Below are 27,368 nucleotides of genomic sequence, written 5' to 3'. Positions count from 1 at the left end.
GATTGCTCCTTCTATGTATTTAAGCCTTGTGTTTCAGTATGTCATGGTCGCGATCTCCCCCCGTGTTGTAAATAAATAGTTTGTTGTAAATAGCTGTAAATGGGTTTTGTCAATACTTTCGTTTTGAGACACTTCCGTTTTGGGAATTTGGTGGAGAGCCTTAGTGGGGGTTTTTTTTGTCGTGTGTTTTTTCCTTATTTTTATTTTCCTGCGTTGCACGCCGGTTGCCTAGGCTGGGGTGTAACAATGTGTACCAATCTAAAGACAGTTTTAACATGCAATATCCTTATATCTGATCTTATTGTTTATGTATGTATATACAGTGGGGTAAAAAAGTATTTAGTCAGCCACCGATTGTGCAAGTTCCCCCACTTAAAATGATGACAGAGGTCAGTAATTTGCACCAGAGGTACACTTCAACTGTGAGAGACAGAATGTGAAAAAAAATCCATGAATTCACATGGTAGGATTTGTAAAGAATTTATTCGTAAATTAGGGTGGAAAATAAGTATTTGGTCACCTCAAGCAAGGAAAATCTCTGGCTCTCACAGACCTGTAACGTCTTCTGTAAGAAGCTTTTCTGTCCCCCACTCGTTACCTGTATGAATGGCACCTGTTTGAACTCATCATCTGTATAAAAGACACCTGTCCACAGCCTCAAACAGTCAGACTCCAAACTCCGCCATGGCCAAGACCAAAGAGCTTTCGAAGGACACCAGGAAAAGTATTGTAGACCTGCACCAGACTGGGAAGAGTGAATCTACAATAGGCAAGCAGCTTGGTGTGAAAAAATCAACTGTGGGAGCAATCATCAGAAAATGGAAGACATACAAGACCACTGATAATCTCCCTCGATCTGGGGCTCCACGCAAGATCTCATCCCGTGGGGTCAAAATGATCATGAGAACGGTGAGCAAAGATCCCAGAACCACACGGGGGGACCTGGTGAATGACCTGCAGAGAGCTGGGACCAAAGTAACAAAGGTCACCATCAGTAACACACTACAACGGCAGGGAATCAAATCCCGCAGTGCCAGACGTGTTCCGCTGCTGAAGCCAGTGCATGTCCAGGCCCGTCTGAAGTTTGCCAGAGAGCACATGGATGATACAGCAGAGGATTGGGAGAATGTCATGTGGTCAGATGAAACCAAAGTAGAACTTTTTGGTATAAACTCAACTCGTCGTGTTTGGAGGAAGACGAATACTGAGTTGCATCCCAAGAACACCATACCTACTGTGAAGCATGGGGGTGGAAACATCATGCTATGGGGCTGTTTTTCTGCCAAGGGGACAGGACGACTGATCCGTGTTAAGGACAGAATGAATGGGGCCATGTATCGTGAGATTTTGAGCCAAAACCTCCTTCCATCAGTGAGAACTTTGAAGATGAAACGAGGCTGGGTCTTCCAACATGACAATGATCCAAAACACACCGCCCGGGCAACAAAGGAGTGGCTCCGTAAGAAGCATTTGAAAGTCCTGGAGTGGCCTAGCCAGTCTCCAGACCTCAACCCTATAGAAAATCTGTGGCGGGAGTTGAAAGTCCGTGTTGCTCGGCGACAGCCCCAAAACATCACTGCTCTCGAGAAGATCTGCATGGAGGAATGGGCCAAAATACCAGCTACTGTGTGTGCAAACCTGGTAAAGACCTATGGTAAACGTTTGACCTCTGTTATTGCCAACAAAGGTTATGTTACAAAGTATTGAGTTGTATTTTTGTTATTGACCAAATACTTATTTTCCACCCTAATTTACGAATAAATTCTTTACAAATCCTACCATGTGGATTCATGGATTTTTTTTTCACATTCTGTCTCTCACAGTTGAAGTGTACCTCTGGTGCAAATTACTGACCTCTGTCATCATTTTAGGTGGGGGAACTTGCGCAATCGGTGGCTGACTAAATACTTTTTTGCCCCACTGTATAGATGGGCCAGATATTAATAATAACTAACGATTAAGATATAATAACTTCCATCATTAGCTGAAGGCTCTGCCTCCCATTCTACGTTTTAAATACTCTATGAGATTGCTTATTTAGCTAACTTCATCTTATTAGCAAATGTTCTCCAGGCTATGTTGATGATACTCTTTAGCTTTAATCTGTATGCTATTGTTGATTTCAGAATTATGTTGTTTATATTTTGTAAGTTCAGTTAATTGATGGCCTAACAGAGATTTAGAAGAGAGACACCTAATGTTTAAAAATCCACATTTCACTGTTTGACTCTTTGGTGCAGTTTTAGATACTACATTGTTCTTTTTTAAAATTGGTTTTGCTGAATTTCGAATGTTTTTTTGGTGGTCTGGGGGCAGACAGTCTCTTACAGGATGGAGTTTTGGGGAGATAAGGGGAGGAAAGGAGCTGCAAAGGGGTGTGTAAGATTAAAACTCTTACACTCAGCCAGCCAGCAATGTATAGAGTCTGACATTGTTTTGGAAAAGTTATACAGCAGTAATTTTAGTGTCCTCCAATTCATGTTACCTGTTGTCAGTACTGTTGACATGAATTACAGTTTTAAGGTATTTACATTAATCCTTAGCCAGCAGTTTCAGGTTTCACTCAATGTTGGACAGTTCACTAGACAAATAATGGACACTATGGTTGCTGTTGTTTTACATGTCTCAAAAAAGTTTATCCAATAACTGCAGCATGTTCCTTGGCAGGTGTGTCGCTGAGTGGGGAAAAACAATTATAGACATGAATGGGTTGGTGGTCCCAAGAAATTTCTAGAAATAGTAGATCAAATGGAAGATTAAAGTAACTAAATATATTAATAATATCTTAATTAAGTATAACACAATTCGTGACACCGTTAAGACAAAAATCAGATGCTTTGGCACTCAAATCGACATTAAAGTGAACATACTACCACAACTGCTCTATCTTTTTCAGTCTATTCACCATACAATCTCTGACACACAATTTAAATTCTGCAATAAAGGTATTTTGAGATTTTTATGTGCAAAAGACAGAGGGTCCATTATATCCAGGCAGAAGGGAGGATTAGGCTTTCCTAATTCAACGTGGTATATTTATGCAATATTAAAATATTGACATAGCCCTTGATCATAATTCAAACCAAGATCTAATGATAGTGGATTCAGATAGTAGTGGGACAAGGGCATTACAGCAGTCTGCACGTTAAGTCATAGAGGATACTTTTAAAGGTTTGCAGAGCTACAGGAATGTGGACTGGAGTACAAGGTTTTCTTCAGATACTTACAAATGAGTAAATACTATGCTAAAAAGATCAAACTACCGATATCCAGGCAGGTTAATGTATTAACTGACATTTTGACTTACAAGAAGAAGATTATAAAAATAATATTTATCAGAATTTGAGGAAACAAGATGGAGCCATGTTGGAGGTAGTGTGGAAGTTTGGACACCAATCACTCGCACATATTTTCGTCATGCCCCCCCAAAAATCTAATATCAATCTGATACTGTGGAAAAAAACTGCAATACGAGCTCCCCAATACTATTGAGGTCTTTTATTTGTGTCTTGAGAATGGACTTTAGACACATCCATCCATCCATTCAGCCATATCATGGGGATGATGATCTAAGAAGAGAGATCGTAACTCCCAAACCCAGACAGAGCTAAAAAATTCATATTTTTAAATTGATTTTTTAGAATTAAATTATAATTTTAATAATTAAAATGATTTTGAACTCTGACTAATTATTCCTATTATTTAATGCATTATTACCCTTCTTCTACAATTAATTAGTATGTTGTAATTTGTCTTATTTACAGAATAACCATGCAAAAAAAGTAACTCCTCAAGTGTGGCCTCAAGGCTGGCATTATCCACAGTCACTCTGTTAAAGTAGAAGGGTGTTACCATTTCCAGTTCTGGTTAAGGTGCCTTCTGCCCTCAATCCAAACATTAGACACTAACTGCATTTGATCTTTCCAGATTACAGTGACTCCAGAGGAGTGTTAGCCACCTGTAGGCTGGATGTGCTCCAGGATGCTGTAAGGATTCAAGATTAGCTTCAAGTCTTCTTGATGTAAGATGGAGTATAGGATAAACATAGTAATTAAGTGACATAGACATGTTGCAATAAATCTTATCAAATTACACATCGTAGGGGGACATCGCCCTTTCACTGACTCCCCCAACCCACTTGCACACAAACTCTTGCCCACAAACACTCGGATTGTGTTGGACATTGCTGTTTATATAAGATTGTATTGTGTTGTATATAAGACTTTTATTTTATTTTTATCTTTTTATCTTTATGTTGTTTAGTGTACCCTGCGGGTCGTGGGACCATTGCACTTTCAAATTCCTGTGTATGATCTGTAAATATGGTTTTTAATAATAAAGCTGACTTTGACTTTGACATGAACAGTAAGTATTTTAAAAAATGTATTGCATTATCTTTTCTCTGTACCACTACATCAAGGAGAGGTGAAATAGCCAATAATACTAAATGTCTGTCTTTTTTAAAAATTTGTATCTCATACAGTGCATATGTATTTTGGTATATTTGAATATAATATAGCAACGCTTCTATATCCTTTTGTTTCTTATGCAGAAAAATTGCTGTGATGTAGTCCCTACTAACAAATAAAGAAGCAGTTGGATAAATATAGAAATAAATAAGTAGCTACATTAAAAGCTACTTTTAGCTGCTCCTATCACAGATTGTCACAGCTGGTAGCTCTACTTATTTGATTTGGGAGATTTATTACGCCTGGATATCCATTCTGAAAGAAAGTCCAAAGGATTTGCATCTCTTCCCAGGCTCATGGCTATATTAAGCAGCATAGCTATTTGACGCTTAATATAAGGACTTTGCTAAGTCCTTAGTTAACGGGTAATAAAATTTATAAATATTTACAATATGGTTTATTTTTAAATAAGTGAACAGAGAGTGTTGAATTTTAGAATTAGAAACAGATTTAGAATTCATTTGTAGGATATTCTTGAAGGGAAACTTCTAATTTAACAATATTAATAAGTTCAACTAATTTACTTAGTATTTCATTATTAAACATTTACTTATCCATTGTGTGTTGCTTTATAGGATAACATATAAACACACAAAACATTTAACATATGTTTATTTTTTCAGTTCTTATTAACATATTAATTTTTATTAAGCACCTTATAAAGACTTAAAAGGGCTTTTTAATTTAACACGTATTATAGTGTTATTACATGTTGCGCCTGAAAAGGTTGAACAATTGGAAGGTTGGTCATTTGAATCTTTGGCTATTCCATAACTAAAATAACCTTGGGGAAGACTGAAAACAGAGTAATCAAAGTCTGAATGTGTGTGTGTGACCATTAGATAGAAAGCACTTAGATACGCGAAGCTTGTATGAATTTATGTGTGAATGGGACATGTTGTACAAAGTACTTTGAGTGCTTAAGTACAGTAGAAAAATTACTGTATAAGAAAGCACCCATTTACCTTTCCCTGGCCTTTTCAGTTTATTTTTTATTCGTTTTTATTAGTTGACTCTGTGTTGTTTTATGTTGTTTTTTAATATGGGGCTGTTTTAATTGTCATTTTATGTATTATGTGTTTTATTTTTTGCTGTTTTGTTTTATTCTATTGTTCTTAACTAATTTACTGTACAGCACTCTGATCCTGTGCTGGCTATTTTAAAGTGCTTTATAAATAAAGTTGGATTGGATTACTAACCTTTTCATATTTTACACATTTTCTCACTCATTTGATGTATACCTGAGATTAATTAGACAGCGTTACTGTCCCTCTCTTTCACCAGAAGGCCTCCAGAGCCTTTCCATGTTGTAATCCCTCTGGCCTCTTTGGGTCAATCCCCTTGCTCTTGTAATCTCCAGGTGGCGAAGAGCTTATAGCTTACAGCTTCAACCTCTAGCTTGTTTCCACTCAAGTAACCTACCAAAGTTGAGATTTGCCACCATAGGTTGTGTTACAATTGCAGTAAAACAAAGAAACGATCCATAATGTTTCATACTAATTTAGAAAACCAGTAGCACTTTACAATACAGCTCATTAGTAATATGGTAATAGTTGGAGCGGACCTTTCTACTCTCCCAGAGTACTCAAAGCACTCCATACAACATTCACTTTCCTCTAAACTAAACTGAGTGCTTCCTAGCTACATTCACGCTGAAATGGATGTATTGGAGAGCAACTTGGGGTCAGTATCTTGCCCAAGGATACTTGGCATACTGACTGGAGGAGCTAGGGATCGAACACCAACCTTTTGATCAGTAGGTGACCTGCTCTACCTGCTGAGCTAGTCACCCTTTTGGTCTGACGTGTCACAGATGCATGAGTGCGGGCTTAGTGGTTGCTAGGAGAACGACACGTCTGACTGCATTGTGCCAAGAGAAGTTTTTTTTTAATTTTTTCTAACCGGTTCTGTTCGGCAGTTTTAGTCAGCAGAATCATGGTCTGAATGCTTTTTTGCCCCAAACAGATTTTCTTTTGCCAAGATGAGCTCTGTAGAGGCTCCTCTTGTCACTCTTTTTATTTTATTTTATTATCTGAGTGGAGCCGCTGCTGAAAAGAGGTGAGGGCCATTTTGATGAAAGAGAAGAGATAATAACATAAAGATAAAAGGACGTGGAACAGAAAAAGAAAATGAGACAGAAAGAGAGAAAAAGGGCGTGGAGAAGTGAAAAGTTGCTGCATCTTTAACAAAACAGAGGTGGTTACACAAACAGACATACATATCGTTAGCTTCATAGCATAAGTGCCTAAGTCATTGACTTAGTCAAATGACTTAGGCAATTATGCTATGAAGCTAACGATATGTGTATGTGTGTGTGAGTGTGTGTGTGAGTGAGAGAAAAAGAATATGAGTGTCTCTGTATGAGCGCTTGTCATAAAAAGTACTTGATAATGAGAGTGAGAGACTCCAACAATGCCCCCCGGGAGCCAGAGGTGGACAGAGAAATACCAAGGAGACCCAGGCTGTCGCAGCACGGTGGCACGGTGGTTAGCACTGTTGCCACACAGCAAGAAGGTCCTGAGTTCAATTCCAACATCACGCTGGGGTCTTTCTGTGTGGAGTTTGCATGTTCTCCCCGTGTTTGCGTGGGTTCTCTCCAGGTACTCTGGCTTCCTCCCACCGTCCAAAGACATGCAACTTGTGGGGATAGGTTAATTGGATAATCCAAATTGTCACTAGGTGTGAATGGTTGTCTGTCCCTATGTGTTGGCTCTGCGACAGACTGGCAACCTGTCCAGGGTGTACCCTGCCTTTCGCCCTATGACAGCTGGGATAGGCTCCAGCGACCCTAAAAGGATAAGCGAATGGATGGATGGATGGACCCAGGCTGTCCACAATGACCAGTGGCGAGCAGCAGGGAGAAGAACACACCAAAACTAGCAATGACCTTGATACGCAGTGAGCCTAGCACCAAACCACTAGCCAACTGAGGCCCCAGATATAGTACAGGAAATGGGTGCAGGAAGTCTTGCCTCCTCCCCATCTGGCTTGTCAGTAGAGATAGGAATTGCAATTTGGATTCCATTACTGATATTTGATTCCTTATCAATTCTCCCATTGGTTCTTATTGAATTCCCATTGGCTCCGCTTTGAAAGTCACCACCATGGGCAAGCAGCATATCAAGGATATCACATTAATTGCATTAAAGCAAATTAATTGTATAGTGTGTGGTCAAATGTTTATGTATATTGTCATCAATGTTGAGGTTGTTACTCAAACAAAGCATTGTATTACACATATTACACAGAAAACGTTTTCTAAAAGTAATGCAGGGGATTGCACTCCTTGCTGTCACCACTGGTCGCCACTGCCCCTCTCCTCCCCTTGGGATTTGACAGGGCATTTTGGCATGGTTGCTGGCCTGCACCCTTAGGGTTTGTATTTTGAAGTGCCTTGGGATTCTTCGTTGTTTGGTGGGGACTCCACGAGGTTCTGGGGTCTGTGGCCATGTCCTCGACTTTTGCTTGGGGAGCTGGCCTCAACTGCATGCTGCCTCTGATCCCAGCTTTTGGAGCTGTGTCCAGTGCCCATTTCTCTGCTTTCTTCTTATCTTTCACGAATCTGGCCTTTAAGTGCTCTAGCATGTTATCCACTAGACATATGAATAATAAAATAATGTAAATAAATAAAACAAAAACATTAGCAAAAGGAACTTAGAGAGAGGTCCTTCTCTTGGCAAAGCAAATATGTCTGTCACTAGAAAGCATTCAGATCCTAATTCTGCTTGTTACAACTGCTGGACACATTTAAAAAAAAGAAAAAGTAATGCAGTGCGTTACTTAATTATTCCCAGGCGAAGGTCATTCGTTACAGTGCTTACTACAAACGTTTCTCTGTAAAATGGACTGTCTCATAATTACCATTTAACTACATAAACCTATAGGCCACAGTCCCACACACCAGCACAATCCCTATTCTAATATGATCACACCTATGATCTTTCTCTTTGATTTATGTATCAACACAAAGCTGATAGCAAAAACCAAAGTCTGTCCTGGACACAGTTTAATCTTTACCATTGTCCTGTTAAGGTTCTCAGTCATCCAGGTCATCGTAGTCTAAGGAGCTTGGAAAGAAAAGCGTCTGGACTTCTTACTTAAAGAAGTCCAGACGCTTTTCTTTCCAAGCGCCTTGGTCTTTACCATTGTTCTCTTGTCCTTTTGTACAATAAAAATAAAAGTAATGTCCATGCTGTGGATGCTACTATTTTTCTCTTTACGGACATGCACTATAATCAACTGACTGTAGCACAAAGCGGAATTAATAAGCAGAATTGGCAGCCAAGCAGGCTAATAATTCCAAGGAATTGAACCAGTTTTCTACTAAATTTCCATCCCTACTTGTCAGACTTAAAGGTGACCCTTTGGGTGCATACAAGACATTTTGGAAAATTTCATATTTCCAGTTTTTTGGGAATAGCTTGACACATCCTATTCAAACAGGACTGTGCACCAGCGTGCAAAGTAAGGTCCATAAGGACATGGATGAGCGAGTTTGGTGTGAAAGCACTTGGCTGGCCTGGACAGAGTCTTGATCTCAACCGATAGAACATGTTTGGGATGAATTCGAGCAGAGGCTTTTATCCAGTATTGGTGTCTGACCTCTTAATTGTGTTTTTGGAATAATGGTTGAAAATTCCAATTAATAAACTCCTAAATTTGTGGAAAGCCTTTCCAAAAGAGTTGACGCAATAATAGCTGCAAATGCATTCAGACAGACAAGTGAATACTGACTCTTTAACATGTCCACTTTTTATGATAACCCACAGAACACACACACACACACACACACACACACACACACACACACACACACACACACACACACACACACACACACACACATAAGGTTGATGCTTATTGTGCAGATAGCTGGACCTGTCGGACGTGATGCAGAGGAAAAGGTCAAAAATTCAACAAAGCTGAAAATGCCCAGTGTACATTAAAGAAAAGTTGCTGGGTCGCTCCTCCTTTGCATACAGAGCTCTTTAGCTGTCAAACTCCCTATGGCACAAATATAAGCAATCACAAACAATTTTCTCTTCCTGGACACACACACTATTTTGTCTCCATTTTCTGTGAGACAACTCTGATTATTAATTAACTACTAATGACAAAATAAAAATGACAACTTAACCTACAGCAACTTTAGTAACTGCTCATATTTATTTAGACTTCCTCTCTCCTATTGAGTTCTCTGAGCTAGCTTCTATATTTGTTTAGTTAAAAACATCAATATGTCAGTTTTATCCAATCTTGACTAAAGGCATTTGACTACATTTCTGCCTGATGACGCGAGAGCAAACAGGTTAATATATAGGTCCAAATCACAACAACAGTTGCCTTGAGGTACTTTAAATTGTAAGGTAAAGACCCTACAATAATACAAAGAAACAGAGAAAAACCCAACAATCATATGATCCCATATGAGCAACAGTGGGATAGGAAAAATCCTCTGTTCACAAGAAGAAACCTCCAGCATAACCAGGTTTAGGGAGGGGCAACCACCTGCACCAACTGACTGGGGTTAGGGGAGTAACACAGGACAAGATTTGCTGTGCTAGAGGGCCAGAGATGAATAATAATTAATAACTGAATGCATCGTTACTATGGTAGGATTTAAGGTCACCTGATCCAGCCCTAACTTTAAGCTTGATTATAACAGAAAGTTTTAAGCCTAATTTTTTAAAAGTAGAGAGGGTGTTTGTCTGGAAGCTGGTTCCACAGAAGAGGGGTCTGAAGGCTAAAGGCTCTGCCTCCCACTCTTATTTTGTCTGAGAGCAATGTGTTCTTATGGAGTGATATGGGTCTCATGGGTCTCATTATTGAAGACCTTTTATGTGAGAAGCAGGATTTTAAGTGATTTTAAGTGATACTGGATTTGACAGGGAACCAATGAAGGCAAGGCAATATAGGAGAAATATGTTCTCTCTTTTTTAGTTCCTATCAATACTCTTGCTGCAGTATTTTAGGTCAACTGAATGCTTTTCATGGAGTTTTTAGGACAATAACGGAAAATAACGAATTACAGAAGTCCAGGATAGAGGTAATACACACATGAACCAGTTTTTCAGCATCATGCTGACAAAGTGTGTTTCAGTTTGTCACAGTGTTACTGCATGCCAAAGTAATGCCATTCAGAGTCAGCATCTGGTTAGATACCATATTTCTTAGATTTTAAGGAGTACAGTAACCTCAGTTTTATATGAGTCACTTGCCTGTCCTGGTTTCATGGATAGGCAAAGTTGCGTGTCATCTGCATAGCAGTGAAAATGTATGCAATGCCTTCAAATGCTACTGCTTAAGGGAAGCATGTGTGGAAGTATGAGGAACTCAATAATTAATCTGGCAGTAGCTCAGGTGGTACAGCGGGTCACCTACTCACTGGAAGGTTGGTGGTTTGATCCCAGGCTCCTCCAGTCTACACGCCAAATATCCTTGGGCAAGATACTAACCCCATGTTGCCCTCCGATGCATCCATCGGAGTGTGAATGCGAGTGAATGTTAGATAGAAGCACTAAAAACCTTAGATAATGCAGATGAATGCACGAGTTGTATAAGGACTTTGAGTGCTCAGTGAGAGTAGAAAAGCTCTACATAACAACCAGTCCATTTACCATTTAATCTTAGTGTGTGAAAAGGATTCTCCATTTAATTGGAGTATATTAGATAGATATAATTCAAACCACTGGAAGCAGTACCTTTAATACACTAAAAAAAGAGCATGTTGGATTTATTTAATTCAACAGTGGACATTGGTTGCACACAATTGTTTTGCTTTGGCAGAAACTTAAATCTGTAATCAACACAACTTATTCATATGCAATAAACCTTTTTTGTTTTGATAAAACGTGATTGAAACATGTTTAGATGAAGTATGTTGAGCTCTTGGAATATTTTAATCCTTCACATTTTTTTTCATTTTATTCCAATACTATTCTATAACTTTTACCTCAGTACTACTTGGTCACTTAAATACTACTTGTTGTCTTCATATTACATAATGTTCAACAAAGTCTAGAGTCTGGTTAACATAAAAATTGAATGGATTTACAATGACCACCATCCTCCTATCTTTATCCGGGTTGCAGAGGGGCTGGGGCATAACCCCAAAATGATAGGTTAAGAGGCAGGGTATACCCTGGACAGCTCACCAGTCTATCACATAGAGACAAACAACCATTTGCATTCATGGGTAATTTAGAATCACCAATTAACTTAACTGTAATTGCATGACTTTTAACTGTGGGAGGAAACCAGAATAACCAGAAAGAACCCACTGCAAACTAGCCAAGTTGTGGATTTGAAAACTAGGACCTAGGACCACCTTGCCAGAAAGCAACAGCACTATCCACCATGCCACCAATCTAAATAGCGATAGCGTACATGTAGTATGTGTGTAGTTGTCTGCCTCTTATGACTCCAGTGATTTTCCTGCAGTTTGAAATCTCATGTGATCTTGTGAATTTCATGAATCCCGCAACTAACCACTCTTACTAGATTGTATCATGTCAAATCAACAAGAACAAATTAAGTTGTTGAATTTCTTACAGATCCTACATGATTTAATTACATTCACCATAGAAACATGAAATTATTTTTTTTTCAAATTACAAGTTAGAATTTTGTAAATGTAACAACCACCTAATGTCCTTTTCTCGGTATACTGAAAAAAGTAAAGGTGGCTTCTCGACTTGACTGAGATTGAAGCCTTCCTCAAACCACGATCCAAAGTGCGCAATGAAATCATGTGCAGTGTAGCAAGATTTAACATTGCTATATTACTGACTTACTTCACTCAAACATGATATGAACAATTTAATATACCCTCTCTGCATATCATGTAGTTTCTGCACTATATAATTACACTTAACTTTAAAGCATGAGGCAATTGTGTTGAATACACGCAAGATGCTTACATAAATCCAAGAGATGACCAATCCCTTTTTTTCAGTGTACATACAGCATGCTTTAATCGCTGTAATAAATTATAATGGGCAATAGTATCAAACTGAGCACTGAAGTCTAGCAGGACAAGCAAAGAAAGGAGTCCACTACCAGAGCTACTGCCATCTTGAAGGCCTGTGGTACATAGCCAATTAATAGACATAGGTTGATCATATTTGAGACCGAAACAAATATGATTAATGGTAGGACTTCTTTGAGCAGTCTTGTAGGAATGGAGTCCAAAAAAAACATTGATGGTTTGGAGGAAGTAATTATTGAAGATCAATTTGAGAAAAAATAGTGATTTGCATGTGCATAATGATATATCTGTGAGGTGGTTCTGAGTAATTTTTCTCTAATGGTTAAATTTTTATTTGCGAAGATGTTCATGAAGCCATTACTAGTTAACGTTAAATATTTGCTTTGCTCTGACTTTTTGTCAGCCTGGCTGCAGTGCTGAAGAGAAACCTAGGGTTGCTTTTAATTCCTTCAATCAGTGATAGTCAGATGTTCTAGCTTTATGGAGGAATTTTTACAGAGTAATAAAACTGCTTTTCCAGGCTAAATGATGAGCTTCTAAATTAGTGAGATACCATTTCCTCTCCAACTTACAAGTTATCTGCTTTAAGGTGCATATTTGAGAGTTATACCAGGGAGTCAGGTACTTCTTATTGGAAGCTTTCTTTTTCCGTACAGTATCCAGAGTCGTACAGAGTAAAAATGTAAAATTATTAACAAAATAATCAACCTCTATGGGAGTACCAATCAGGTATCTGCTCTGCACTGTGTTGGCACAAGACAATGAAGATGACAGTGGATGAATTATATCGTTCAATTCAGTTGCAGCACTTTCAGAAAGACATACTGTGATGAAATGTAATCCATTATTGTAAATTTAAATGTTAGGTTTTTGTTCTTTCTTTTTTTTTTGGGGGGGGGGGGGGGGGGGGGGGGGGGTTGTTCGTTTGTTTGTTTTCTTTTAGCAAATACTGTTAAATGTTCAGTTTCTATGTCAGAACATATCTAGAGTGTGATTAAAGTAGTTTCATTCACATTTTGAAAGAAGCCAACTGAGTCTAGTAACAGATTAAATGCCATGTCGAGGCTGTAATTTTTAGCATATACATGGATGTTAAAATCACCCACTATACTTATTTTTGTCTGAGCTGAGCATTTAAACAGATAAACTGACCAAGACCCAGGTGGATGGTAAATGACAACAAATAAAACTCTTTTTTGAGTTTTCCAGCTGGGGAGGACAAGGCTAAGTGTCAGGCTTTCAAAGTAATAAAAATTATACCTGTGTCTGTGGTTGATTAACAAGTTGGAATCAAAGCTTGTTACCACACCTGCTCCTCAGGTTGTGCTTCGAGGATTGTGACAATTTGTACAACTCAGGTGTGTTGATTCATTTAAACTAACAAAATAATCGGGTTTCTGTGAGGCAGAGTAAATTGATTGGTGATCAATTATTAATTCATGTAATATAAGGGCTTAGAAATGACAGACACCTAATGTCTAAAAATCCACATTTTCTCTTTTGTGCAGTTGTGGATACTACTAATACTGTTTTCTTTGCGATTATTGCAATATAGGGAGAACATGCGGCTGAAGACGTCACTCCTGGTGCGATTGGAGAGGAGACCAGAGAAAACTAGAGAGTCCGACATTGTTTTGGCAACGTTAGATACTAATTTAGTGACCTCTGATTTCATATTTCCCTCAAATTTCCTTCTGGTCCTTGGAAGGTTGCTGGTGTTTCCAGCTTCACATCTCAAAACAGAATCTTTAATTATCAGAGTTTGTTTCCCAGCAGGTGTTTTGCCGAGTGGGGAAAAACAATTAGACACATGAATGAGTTGATGCAGTGTACTGGGGGGCTTCTGTTTAGGACTACACTCTGGACAATCTGCTAACTGGCTACAGGGGTTTTTCGAGGGTGCAAAGCTGGGACTCTAATTTAGAGATCTGGACCTCCAGAGCTGCAAACAGGCTACGTTTATTACAAGTATCATTACTAAAGAAGGCCAAGGAGGAGCTAAACACCTGATACAATGAGCATGAGCAGTGTGAAGTGGATGGGATACTTTACAACAGCAAAGGCTATATGTGGAAACAATGGCTGGAAGATGTCATGGATGGGTGGAAGAATGCCCTGTTTAAGATTTTATAGCATTGCACTTCTGTGGTTTGCCATTCCTGAATCCCATAGTAATATATCTGTTCAGGATACTCTCTAGAGTTTTCCTATTTTCTGTGAAATTGGTGACGATCGGTAGTGGGACTCTGGCTCTCTTCGGTGTTCAGGAAGTGCCTGCATTTGCTGGGCCTTTGTTTTTGTTAAAAGGGAGATTTTAAAAAGCTGAAAACATGGTTTATGCTTTAAATCTTTGTGACCAAGATGTGACCTTGTTTTTGCCCTCCTTTCATGCACATATAGGTGTGAATGAGCTTCTCTCCAGTCAACTGGTTGCACTGATTAGGAATGCATGACTAAGGAGCACAATCTCTCATTCAGATCCAATCATGTGTAAAATCTGACAGATAGAGCTTACAAAAACTAGAAGCAAATGAGGAATTCTGTCTCTAACAAATCAACTTCTCTATTGAATGATCTAGCCACATATTAACTACTAATATTTAAAAATCTGCTAAATATATTTGTCTGACAACAGCCTAGTAATTAAAGTAATGGTTATGGACATGTCTATGTTTTCTCAATATTCTCACTTATTGTTTTCAGTCCTGTCACTGTTGAGAACACAATATAGCACCTCCCTGAAACTTCTTTTCACTCATGGCATTTCTAGGACCTGCTCCTCTTATTGGTTTGTAAAAGTGAGAATCCTCAGGACTCCTCAGGACCATCAAACAAATAAACAAATAAATGTTGAGAAAAAGAAATATCTTAAAGAATATTTTAAATATATGTATTTTTAAAATAGTTCTCCATTTTTTTTTTTATATCCCTGTGATTACTCTTGCAATGTAATCTGTTACCTTCTCTAAAACAAAAGTGTTAAGTGTGTTTGTACTCACCCCATTTGAACATCATCATTGTCAGCAGCACCGTCTTTAAATTCACATGAACTTTCCCCAACTCCATAGCACAATCACAGACCGGGGTATGTAAAACCACAAGGAAATATCAATTTGTTTTTCAGTAGAAAAAAAAAAACAAGTGAAGAAGTCCTACAGTAATGGCATGTTGCTGTGCAATGTAAAGGCTCCTCGCTGTGTTGCGGTTGCCCCAATACTCATGCTTGGATACAGACCGAAAGCCCTCCCTGCTTTAGACTGGAGCATAATCAGCCACGTGAAAGAAAACAGGAAAACATGAACTGGATTAGCACCTGCTAATACTGTTTTTCATTCAGAGGCCCTCAAACCGTTTAACTGTCCCACCTAGAAACAGAAAAAAGTAAGAAAATATTATCATCTGTAAATAATTTTTCCTTCAACAAAAGCAAATGGTAAATGGAATGGTTCTTAGAAGCGCTTTAGGGCAAATCTTTGAATTCTGCAACTTTTTGTGAAAAATGTGTAAAACCTGTTCAATTCACTTCAGATAAAGATAAAGAACTTCAAATACTAAAGTGGAAAAGCCAACCATTCCCATTCAGCAGAACTTGGAAACAGTTTGAAGAAAAATAAGGAAGGCTGGCCATCAGCTTCAACCATTTGAGGTGAGGTGACAGTCCACCCAACTGACAGACAGAAGAAATATATGAGAGAAATCCACCACAGCAAAGATAATTCGGAAAGTTCTTAAACATTTATCTATTTTTCTTAAATTTTGTAGTCCCATTTGACTAATGATTCTAGTTTATGCAGCTTTTATCCTTGGTGACTATTGAAATAAAAGCCCTTTTTCTGCATGAGACACCACAATACCCGGGGTTTTTTCAATACATTTGTATCTACACTCAACTCTAAACTAAAGGCAAAAATGCACCCACAATAAATAAAAAAGAGATATATATATACTTGTTTGGTTTTGACAGTGGGTGCATTATATGGATGGATTTTCTAATTTACATCAGTTCCAACATCTACCAGTTACATTTACACCTTAAAGAAATAAACTAACTGTGTATTATGTAAAACTTGTAAAAATAAATAAATAAATGTGGGGTTTTTTTTTTCAAAAAAACAAAACAAAAGAAATAAACCACTGCCTGAGCCTTGGTTGCAAAAACACATTGACAAATTAGCACTCAATGACTTTCAGGCGAGGTCATGTTGGTCTGTATGTGTAGCCTGAATGATGTAAACCATTCAGCCTGCTGCATTGTGTTAACTTGTACAGTCCAGTGAATCCAGGCCAGGGTTTAGTCCCTGGTCAATTAATGTCGTTATCAGCTTTAGTGGCTCCTTTGTAGTGTGGAGCTTAGCAGTCAGACGTCCACCAATTAGCCAGTTAGAGACTTGTCACTTCACTTGTTACAGCCTTAATGCCACACTCCACCTTAAACATTGGCTGCCCCCAATACCTTACCCTCTAATGGACAGATTTGGATCAGTGAACTTTATGTCACTAGCACGTGATCTAGATATTGTGTACTGTAACAATGAGTGCACTGGAGGAATGAATAAGATCAGGATTTAAACAACAGACTTGCCTGAAAACAAAACTTTGTTTAAAAAAAAATAATTAAAAATTCAAGCGTGTGCGTTGTTTACATGCACTGCTGAGAAGATTCGTACAGATTTTTAAAGCAATATTTGTAATACTGTAAATGAAGACTCCTTGGTTTCAAGGATACTCAGCAGACTTCATGTTTTTGTTGTAATACCAGGGCTGTTCGATATAACGATATATATCGGATGACGATATAAAAACGTCTATCGTTTCATTTTACGCTATCGTTTGTTTCGTGCTGTCGCAAAATAAACTGTTTACGGCAATATTTTTTCATCGTTTTGATGGTCACTTTAGTGGCTATATCAATTTCTTAAAGTTCTCTCTTTCTCTTATATTTTATATAACCACACTACAGACGGACAAGCGCCTGTTTTTATGCGTTGTGGTTAGCAACAACGACGGTAACAGCATCACGTGTCCGCTTGTTTATGTTCCACATAAACCTTTCACAATAAAGCTCAAGATCCTGTTGAGACTTTTCAAAATCAAATATGGTGTGGCAGCATCATGCTCTGGGGGTGCTTCTCTTCAGCAGGGACAGGGAAGCTGGTCAGAGTTGATGGGAAGATGGATGGAGCCAAATACAGGGCAATCTTGGAAGAAAACCTCTTGGAGTCTGCAAAAGACTTGAGACTGGGGTGGAGGTTCACCTTCCAGCAGGACAACGACCCTAAACATAAAGCCAGGGCAACAATGGAATGGTTTAAAACAAAACATATCCATGTGTTAGAATGGCCCAGTCAAAGTCCAGAACTAAATCCAATCGAGAATCTGTGGCAAGATCTGAAAACTGCTGTTCACAAACGCTGTCCATCTAATCTGACTGAGCTGGAGCTGTTTTGCAAAGAAGAATGGGCAAAGATTTCAGTCTCTAGATGTGCAAAGTTGGTAGAGACATACCCTAAAAGACTGGCAGCTGTAATTGCAGCAAAAGGTGATTCTACAAAGTATTGACTGAGGGGTCTGAATAATTACGGACACCCCACTTTTCAGTTATTTATTTGTAAAAAATGTTTGGAATCATGTATGATTTTCGTTCCACTTCTCACGTGTACACCACTTTGTGTTGGTCTTTCACATGGAATTCCAATTAAAATTGATTCATGTTTGTGGCTGTAATGTGGAAATGTGGAAAAGTTAAAGGGGGCCAAATACTTTTGCAAGCCACTGTATAAAAGCTGAATGGTAATCTTTCTACAATAGAAATCAAATATTCTCCAGAAAGTTCTTCCCATATCTGTTGCAGAAGTTCCTATATATGTGTGGTACTTGCAGGTTGCTTTGCTTTCACTCTTCTGTCTAGTTCATCCCAAACCAGCTCAATGGGGTTTAGAGACTGTGCTGGCCACTGTTTTCAAGCTTTTTTCCTGAGGTAGTTCTGGTATAGCTTGGACTTGTGTTTTGGGTCATAATCTTGCTGTAGGATGAACCATTGACCAACTAGGGACATGTCAGAGGGTATTGCATGGTGCTGCAGAATGCTGCGGTAGCCGTTCAGGGGACCTCTCAACTCTGTACAAGTCACCGACCCTGGATCCAGCAAAACAGCCCTAGACCATCACAATTCCCCCACCAGTAAGGAATATACTTTTTTCTCACATGTCCATCACTCCTACTCTCGTCTGGATTATTTTTTGGTCAGCAGCTCACTGCTGAACGACATTTCAGACACTGAGATTCACCCTATAGCTGTCAGCGATCATGGTCCTGTATCTTTAACACTAATGCACAAGAATAATACTACGCCAAGAAAAAACTGGAGATTTAATATATCACTACTTAAAGATGAAGACTTTATTAAATATTTTAAAAAAGAGTGGACTTCATATTTGGACTATAATGACACTCCCGAAACATCAGCTTCTGTTCTATGGGAAGCAGGGAAAGCTGTGATGAGAGGTAAAATAATTTCTTTCTCATCACATAAAAAGAAAAAAGAAAAAAATATTCAGGAATTAGAAAAAAACATCAAATCACTAGAAGAAGCCTACGCGTCCCACCAAGATCAGGAAACATTGAACAAAATACGCAAAACAAAACTAGAATTAAATGAGATAATTGATAAAAAAAAACAAAATTCTTAGTACAAAGACTACGCCTACAAAATTACGAACATGGTAATAAATCTGGTCAATTTCTAGCAAACCAGCTAAAAATAAATAAAGAAAAAACAACTATATGTGCTGTTCAAGATTCATCTGGGAACACATTATATGAACCGATACAAATAAACAACATTTTCAGGGATTTCTATAAAACGTTGTATTCACCACAAATAAACCCATCTAAAAAAGAAATTGATCAGTTTTTGGACAATATAACTCTTCCAAAATTATTGGACACTCAAGCAATGGCACTGGATTCACCACTGACACCAGGTGAACTCCAGGAAGCCCTGATAAGTATGCACAATAATAAGGCTCCAGGTCCAGATGGCTTTCCTGCAGAATTCTACAAAGAATTCTGGTCGATTCTAGCACCAGTTTTCTACAGAACGTTGTTGGAAATTAAAGAAAAGGGCAGACTTCCATCAAATATGAATTCTGCAAACATTAATCTCCTGCTAAAACCAGGCAAAGACCCTGTATATCCCTCAAGCTATCGTCCAATATCCCTTATAAATGTAGACCTTAAAATAATCTGCAAAGCTCTCTCAAAGAGACTGGAGAAAATAACCCCCCTCTTAATTCATCCTGACCAAACTGGTTTCATAAAAGGTAGGCACTCATCAACAAATACACGTAGATTACTTAATTTGATAGACTACTCATACAGTAAAAACCTAGAAACTACAATATTCTCTTTAGACGCAGAAAAAGCATTTGACAGAGTTAACTGGAAATTTCTATTTGCAACTTTACACAAATTTGGTTTTGGATCCTCTTTCATAAACTGGTTAAAAATATTATATAATTCCCCAACAGCTTGTGTTAGAACAAATGACCAGACATCCTCCAGCTTCTGTCTCTTGAGGGGCACCAGGCAGGGATGCCCACTCTCCCCTTCACTATTTGCAATTTTTATTGAACCACTAGCAGCAGCAATTAGACAGAATTCAGTAATTAAGGGCATAAAATGCAAGAACGTGGAACATAAAATCAGCCTTTATGCGGATGATGTGTTACTCTTTCTCCAAAATTCACAAACCAATATCTCTGGGGTGATTGAATTGATAAACTCTTTTGCAAGAATATCAGATTACTCAATTAACTGGTCAAAATCTACAGTCCTACCGATTAATTGCTCCTTCCATAATTCCTCTTCTACACCACTGCAATCGGGAAATATAAAATATTTAGGTATTAATGTTTCTCCCAAGCTTGCAGATCTAACTAAATTAAACCATATCCCACTTTTAAAGAAGGTAGAAGATGATCTGGCTAGATGGAAATGTCTACCCATATCACTCATGGGAAGGGTTGCCGCTATAAAAATGATGGTCTTACCAAAAATAAATTATTTATTCTCAATGATCCCAACTAAACCGCCACAAGATTGGTTCAGATCTCTAGATTCATGTATGTCCAAATTCCTTTGGAAAAATAAACCCCCACGTATAAGCTTAAAAACACTACAAAAGACCAAGGATAAAGGAGGACTAGAACTGCCTAACTTTCAGCACTACTTCTTAGCCAACAGGCTTCAGTTTATCTCAGGATGGCTAAAACACACCCTCTTAGATGAACCTTGGCTAGATGTAGAACAAGCACTCTGCAATAATCTAGAGATCTCAGACCTACCATTTATCAGCTCAAACATCCAACGACATGAATGCTTTAAAAGCATCAACATCAGCTCTTCTCTGACAGCATGGTGGGAGTTTCTAAAATTGACGGTGTCTTCATTAATCCCATGCAAACGTACACCTATCTGGAACAACCCTGACATATTACAAAACAATAATATGATAAACTTTTCAGATTGGAGTGATAAAGGAATCAAATATTTAGAACATATACTAGAAGGAACAGAATTTATTTCATTTGACGGACTAGTTACACAATATGGGATCAACAAGAAAAGATTTTTAGAATATCAACAAATTAAATCCATAGTAAAAAAGAAATTTAAACCGGGTCAAGTTGAACTACAAACACCACCAAGTGTGGTTCAATTTCTTACTCTTAAACCCCCCAAATTACTATCCAAAATATACAGAATGCTTTCTAAAACAGATGAATCAATATCACTTCCTATTGCAAAATGGGAAGCGGATTTATCAGTTAACTTAGACCTAAACTTCTGGTCTCAGATTTGCTTAAAAACCTTTCATCTAATTAGAAATCCCAGTCTTCAATTAATTCAATACAAAATATTACATAGAGTGCACTATACAGGTCATCGGATGTTCAAGATGGGCTTTACGTCTACCAACAACTGCTCACACTGCCAAACCAATTCACCGGACAATTATATCCACGCTCTTTGGTTCTGTCCACCAGTTCAGAAGTTTTGGCGCGAGATATGTGAAGACTTATCGAAGTGTCTGAAATGTAACATTCCAACTTCCCCCTTAGTGTGTTTGTTGGGCAGCTTAGATAATGTCACTTCAGAAAAGAATATAGCCCATATGGTTTTCACTGCCCTATGCATAGCCAAGAAAACAGTCCTCATGAACTGGAAAAATAAAAATAATCTTAATTCTAACCAATATAGAAATTATCTATTAGACTACATTAGTCTTGATACAGCCTCTGCCACCACATCAGATCAATTGCTCTGGGCTCCTTTGATCAGCTCCATCACCTAGTGGGGGTGGGGGGTCATAGTTTGGTCCCGCCTTCACTGTTGTGATTGGTGTGGGGGTAGGGACAGGCTTAGGGCGTCGGGGGGTTCCCCGGAGGCATCTTCCTTGGGGGGCTAAACCCGGGGTAGCGGTCATGTCCGGTTAGGGGCTCTGTTGGCTCTCAGGTGACTGTTTCCTCGCGGCTGCGTGCAGCGGGGCTAGGGGAGGGTCTGTGCTGACGGACGTGGGTTACTGACCTGGTAGCCTGGCTGCCCCTGGGTGGGTCCGGGATGGGCGTGAGGTTCTGGGGGCGCTCCGTCTCTGGGCTGGGACCCGGACCGGGCCTCGGGGGCTTGGGTCCTGGTTGGTGTGTTGCCGGGGTTGTGGGCGGGTGGGTGCATGGGGGCCCGGCCCTGGAGCAGGGTGCCGCCGGTGCATCGAGCCACCTGGGGGGCTCTTCAACTGGTGGGGGAGATTGTCACATCTTGCAGGAGCTTTCCTCTCCTCAGGAGCTCCCTCTGCAGGAGGGGGAGATACAGGAGAGGTGGAGGAAGATCTCAGCCTGGGTGTTTATTGTCTTATGTAGTCTGGAAGATGAGTGGATGGTGGGGTGGGTGCAGTTTTCTCTGTGGTGGGGTTGGGTGGACTGTCCCGGGCTCTGTGGGGCCGGGCGGCGCTGCTGCACTGGGCCCCGGTCTGGATGGGCCTGGGCCCCCTTTCCCTGGCGGGTCGCGGAGTGTGGGGCTGCCTACTGGGGTCAGCGGGGGAGCTGGCCCCAGGGAGGGGTCACTTGCCCCTCCCTTCCTTCCCTCCCCATCTCCAGCTGCCTCCCTCTTCCCGCTCCACCACAACCACCCACACATGCAGGGCCTTGGAGTAGGGGTATGTCACCAGGGTGCAGAGGAGGCTACCCCCCCCTCTGTCCCCTTCTGGCTGCCTCTGCCTCAATTTTATCCCACAACTTAGACATTCACATTACTCACACTCTCATTACACATACATATAGGATCTTGGGGGTGGGCACGATACACGGAGTCCAAAGTACCATCAGGGTGTACACCCCACCCCTGGCATCGTTGCCCACCTCTCAATTTTAAATACACATAGACATTGAGGGCTAGCAGGAGGGACCATGCGCTTACCTGCTGCTCTCTGGCAGGTAGCTCCAAGCCCTCCTGGGTTTTAAATGCACCTTAAAACACACATGCATCAACACTACAATGAGCGGGTGGAGGGAGGTTTAGAGTCTTCTCTCACCCCCATTCTCTGCGACCTGCTGGAGCAGGGGGGCTAGGAGGAGGAGTTGGCCGTCCGACTGCGGTCTGGAGTGTGGAGCCTTCCTGCTGCTGTGGAGTCGGGGCGGTCTGCCTCCCCCCACCGCAGGGAAAAGGGAAACACCACCTGGGTCTGGGTGCAGTTCCCCCCTCCAGGGGCGGGGGCACCTAGACCCGGTTTGTAGAGTACGCTTGGGGAGTGTGATCGTGTGTACAACGTCTTTTTATGTCTGTCTCCACGTTGGTTGAGTGTGGAGTAAGTGCATATGAGAGCATGAAGGTGGGAATGGATGTTTGCATCTGTGTGTGCCTGTATGTCTGTGTCTATATGTGAGGTTGGGTGTCAGGCGCCACCTCTCTGGGGACATCTCAGGCCCTCCAAGGTTTGGAGGCCTATCTCCCCCTACCACCACTTCCCCTGCCAGTGGCGGACTCCCTCAGACATCGGTGCGTTGGTGGTTCTTTGTGTCCGGGGGTGGGCGTCCAGGTACACACCGGCTCACTCCTTGGCGGCCGCTTATCGGGGCCTGGGGCCTGGGGCTCGCTCGGGCCACTTCGGAGGTGGGGTGCCCCCGGCCTCTCGGCCTGGGGCTCGGTCACTCAGGTGCAGCTGGCTGCCGGCGGAGCTCACGGGCGCGTCACTGCAACTCCCCCTGGCTTCTGCTCCGCGGCTGCTGAGTGAGCCCTCATCTGGGACTCTCCTCAGCTCTTTCCGGGACAGTGGCGCAGCTGCCCCTCTGTTGGTCTTCCTTGGTCTCTTGTGTTCTGGGGGCCTCTGGATGTCTGGAGTTTTGATCTCCTCCACACCTGCTTCATGCCCTGGAGGACGGGGCTGTGGCTCCCCCACACCCTCTAGCAGATTATTACATGAAGGAACCTTTTAAAAAACAAAAAACAAGCGCGTCCATGCTCACAGGTGTACACACGGGTGATCACACCCACAAACTACACCCTTTTTGGCTCCTACCTCAAAGCACACTGTGTTCTGTTGATCTTATGTGCTGCACAATAATGTTTAACATTTAGTATTTACTGTCATATTCCCATATATCATTGTGATGTTGTTTATTCTATTACTCTTGTTCTCTTCTGCTTGCTTTCTTTTTTCTTTCTCAGCAGGTGATCCAGGTGATTGATATATGCATTTTTTTTCTCTGCCCGTTCTGTTGGTTTTTGTCTTTTGCCCTTCTCCCCCGTCCCTCTTCTCAGCTGTTTCTCTTTCCCTCTTTCTTTCTCCCCTTCTTTCCCCCAGTCAAGTCTGTCCCGTATTCAGTAAGTGAAAATAAAATAAACAATAAAAGGTGAATCAAATGGACCATTACGGCAAGGCTGGGATGGTCAGTTTGGTAAAGTAAATCCGTTGGGCATCTTTCTTTGCCTTTAGACAACAATTCTGAGGGCAAAAGAGCCAAACGGGACAGGCCAAAAAAAAAAAAAAAAAAAAAAAAAAAAGACCATCACAATTCCTCCATGTTTGGCAGTTGATGCCACACAGTGTGGAACCATCCTTTCGTCTACTTGACGGCATACAAAGATCCTATGTGATGAACCGAAGATCTGAAATTTTGATTCATCAGTCCATAATACCTTCTTCAAGTCTTCAGTAGTCCAATTGTGGTTTTACATGGCCCAGGCAAGCCTCTTTGTCTTATTCAGACATCTGACTTTCTTGCTGCAACTCGTCCTGTCAAACCTGCAGCTCGAAGTCTTCTCTTCATAGTTGAAACTCAGACTTGCTTACTACAACCACTATTAAGCTGTGCTTGAAGCTGTTGTTCTGTGAGCTGCCTATCACACAAGCTGATAACTTTCAGAAACTTGTCTTCTGATTCAGTTGTGGCTTTGGGTCTTCCAGACCTCTTCCTGAGTTTGCTCCAGTTTCTGAGTGCCTTTTGATGGTGAAGGAAACTGTACTCGCTGACACCTTGACTTTCTTTCCAATTTTTCTGTAGGAAAGACCTACACTTTCAAGTGTTATGATGATCTGTCTCTTCCATTTTTAATTGCCTTTTTCTTGCCATTTTTGTAGCAACAAACTACTTTCTGCAGTACAATACTGTTCAACTGATGCTCATGAGGGTATGGTACTAGCAGTGTGTTCCAGTACTGCTTTTATGCACACAGAGGGGGTTGTAAGTAATCCAGAAAAGTTAGAACACCTGTAGGGATTAGTAGCACCAGCTTTCAGGACTCGACCAACCTCCATTGCTGCAGAATAGCTTTAAATTGTTAACCTATTTTGTGTTGCTGTCATGGTCCTGGGTCTGGTAACCCAGTGCTTATGTTTTGATTAATGATATTCTGTGATTTAGTGGTTTTTCTAGTGGTTTATTCTTTTGTATTTCTAGCTCCCTTAGTTATTCTTTCGTATTTTGTGATTTCTAGTCTTTAGGTTTTGTTACTACCTCCCCTGTGTTCCTTCGTCATTCCTTACTCTATGTTCCTGTAGTTCCTGTTTTACTTTGACAGTCCCGTGTCCTGTGTTAGAGTATTCTGTTTTGCTTCCTCCCTGTCTCATGTGCGTGATTAGTCCCAGCTGTTTCCCTCCTGGTCCTCATTCCCTCGTTATCCTTTTGTGTATTTAGTAGGGGTGCAATGATACACAAAATTCATGGTTCGGTTCAATACTTTGGTGTCACGGTTCGATATTTTTTCGATACAAAAAAATGTTCATGCCTTTTTAATTTGTCATTTATTAAAATTATAAATATATATTTTAACTCAGAAGTACAGTTTTTAAATTTAATGTTGCTGAAACAACAAAATAATGGAAAAAAAAATCTGATTGAGAAATCACTCATCTTTGGAGAAGAGAGTTTATTACAGAGAAATGGCTCTTTCCAAAATAAAAGCTATACTATACGCTTCTTCTGGGGTATACTCTCAGCAGCATATTAAACATATCAGGTCCCCATAAGGAGAATCATGTGCTAACGGCTGTCTAAATGACTCGGGTAAAGTTTGTAGCATGCATGCTTGTTGTTTTTGTCTGCTTCCACTTGTCTTTGCACTAGGGTGATGTCGGCGTAAATGTGCAGTCATATTCGTTTTGTTCCCACTGGTAGTGTAAGTGAGGATGATGCATCATGTCTATGAGGAGAGCTAAACAGTAGTGAGGTGTGCAGTTGAAGAGACAGATGGGTACAAAGTGGGGCTAGGATTACATCATTGATTGGTGCCAAGCCCGATCATGTTTGACATGGTGATAGTTTGACAGATGAGATCAGGAAGGTGTCCATGTTAACAAACATTGTGATCTGTTATGAGTGTAAGGAGCAAGTGCAAAGACAGAATCGAGAGTCTGTAGAAGCAAGATGGAATACACATTTGTGAATGAGAAAGAGGCAGGTAAAACAGTGAAGTTGCAAGGAACAGCAGTAGAGAAGGTAGACAAGTTTAAACAGATGGGGTCAATAATACAAAGCAATGGACAGTGCACAAGAGAGGTGAAGAAGAGAGTACGGACAGGGTCAAGCAGGCAGAGATGAGTTTCAGGAGTGATTTGTGACAGGTGGATAGCAGCAAGAGTGAAAGGAAGACATTAAGACCTGCTATGATGCATAATTTGGAGGTGGGGACATCAGCAAAATGACAGGAGGTGGAGCTGGAGATACCAGAGCTGAGAGCCAGATATTAATAATAACTAATGATTAAATACAGTGGTATATAAATACAATGAGTAAAAAAGGCGAGTGAAGACTCAAAGGAAGTCTCCAACAGCCTAAGCGAGGATTCAGGGTCAACTTATCCAGCCCCAACGATATGTTTTTTTCTTTATTTTTTAGTTTTAAAACTAATATTAAAAGTAGAGAGGGTTTCTGTCACCCAAATTAAAACTGGGAGCTGGTTCCACAGAAGAAATCTGAAGGCTCTGCCTCCCATTCTATGTTTAAATACCCTAGGAACCACAAACCTGCAATCTGAGAGCTTAGTGCTCTATTGGGGTAATACCGTACTATGAGGTCTTTGAGGTAAGATAAGGGCCTGGATATTCAGGACCTCATATTTAATGAGAAGGCTTTAAAATTCAGTTCTGGATTTAACAAGGAGCCAACGAAGAAAAGCCAGTATATGAGAAATATGTTTTTTCTTTCTAGTTCTAGAAAGCAGGTTTAGCAACCATGATGATGATGTTGATTGAACCAACTTGCATCTGCCTTTTTGGGACAGAAAACCTGAAAAAAAAAAAACTTCACAATGTTATGTTGATGTCAGTAAAGCTAATTTAACATTTAAACTGGCAAACAGTGAAAAAACAAATTTATCTAAAAGTTGGAACTGAATCTAAATGTTGCAGTTTGCAATCA

At 40.3% G+C, this 27,368-nt stretch overlaps 1 protein-coding gene across 1 annotated transcript in view; it reads right to left on the bottom strand.

The window, feature by feature from the left end:
* crb2a (crumbs cell polarity complex component 2a) overlaps positions 1-15,663 on the bottom strand; it is a 59,456-nt gene extending 43,793 nt beyond the window's left edge. The window contains exon 1 of the mRNA XM_082541108.1: positions 15,456-15,663. Within this exon, the coding sequence (XP_082397234.1) occupies positions 15,456-15,522 (67 nt within the window). The 5' untranslated portion in view covers positions 15,523-15,663. The remainder of the gene's footprint in view (positions 1-15,455) is intronic.
* Positions 15,664-27,368: the final 11,705 nt, after the last annotated feature.

Source organism: Aulonocara stuartgranti (assembly GCF_965226115.1).
Source record: "Aulonocara stuartgranti genome assembly, chromosome: 7".
Taxonomy (NCBI): domain Eukaryota; kingdom Metazoa; phylum Chordata; class Actinopteri; order Cichliformes; family Cichlidae; genus Aulonocara; species Aulonocara stuartgranti.
Note: the sequence above shows the minus strand (reverse complement) of the source record. Positions and strands in the feature narration are given on the sequence as shown.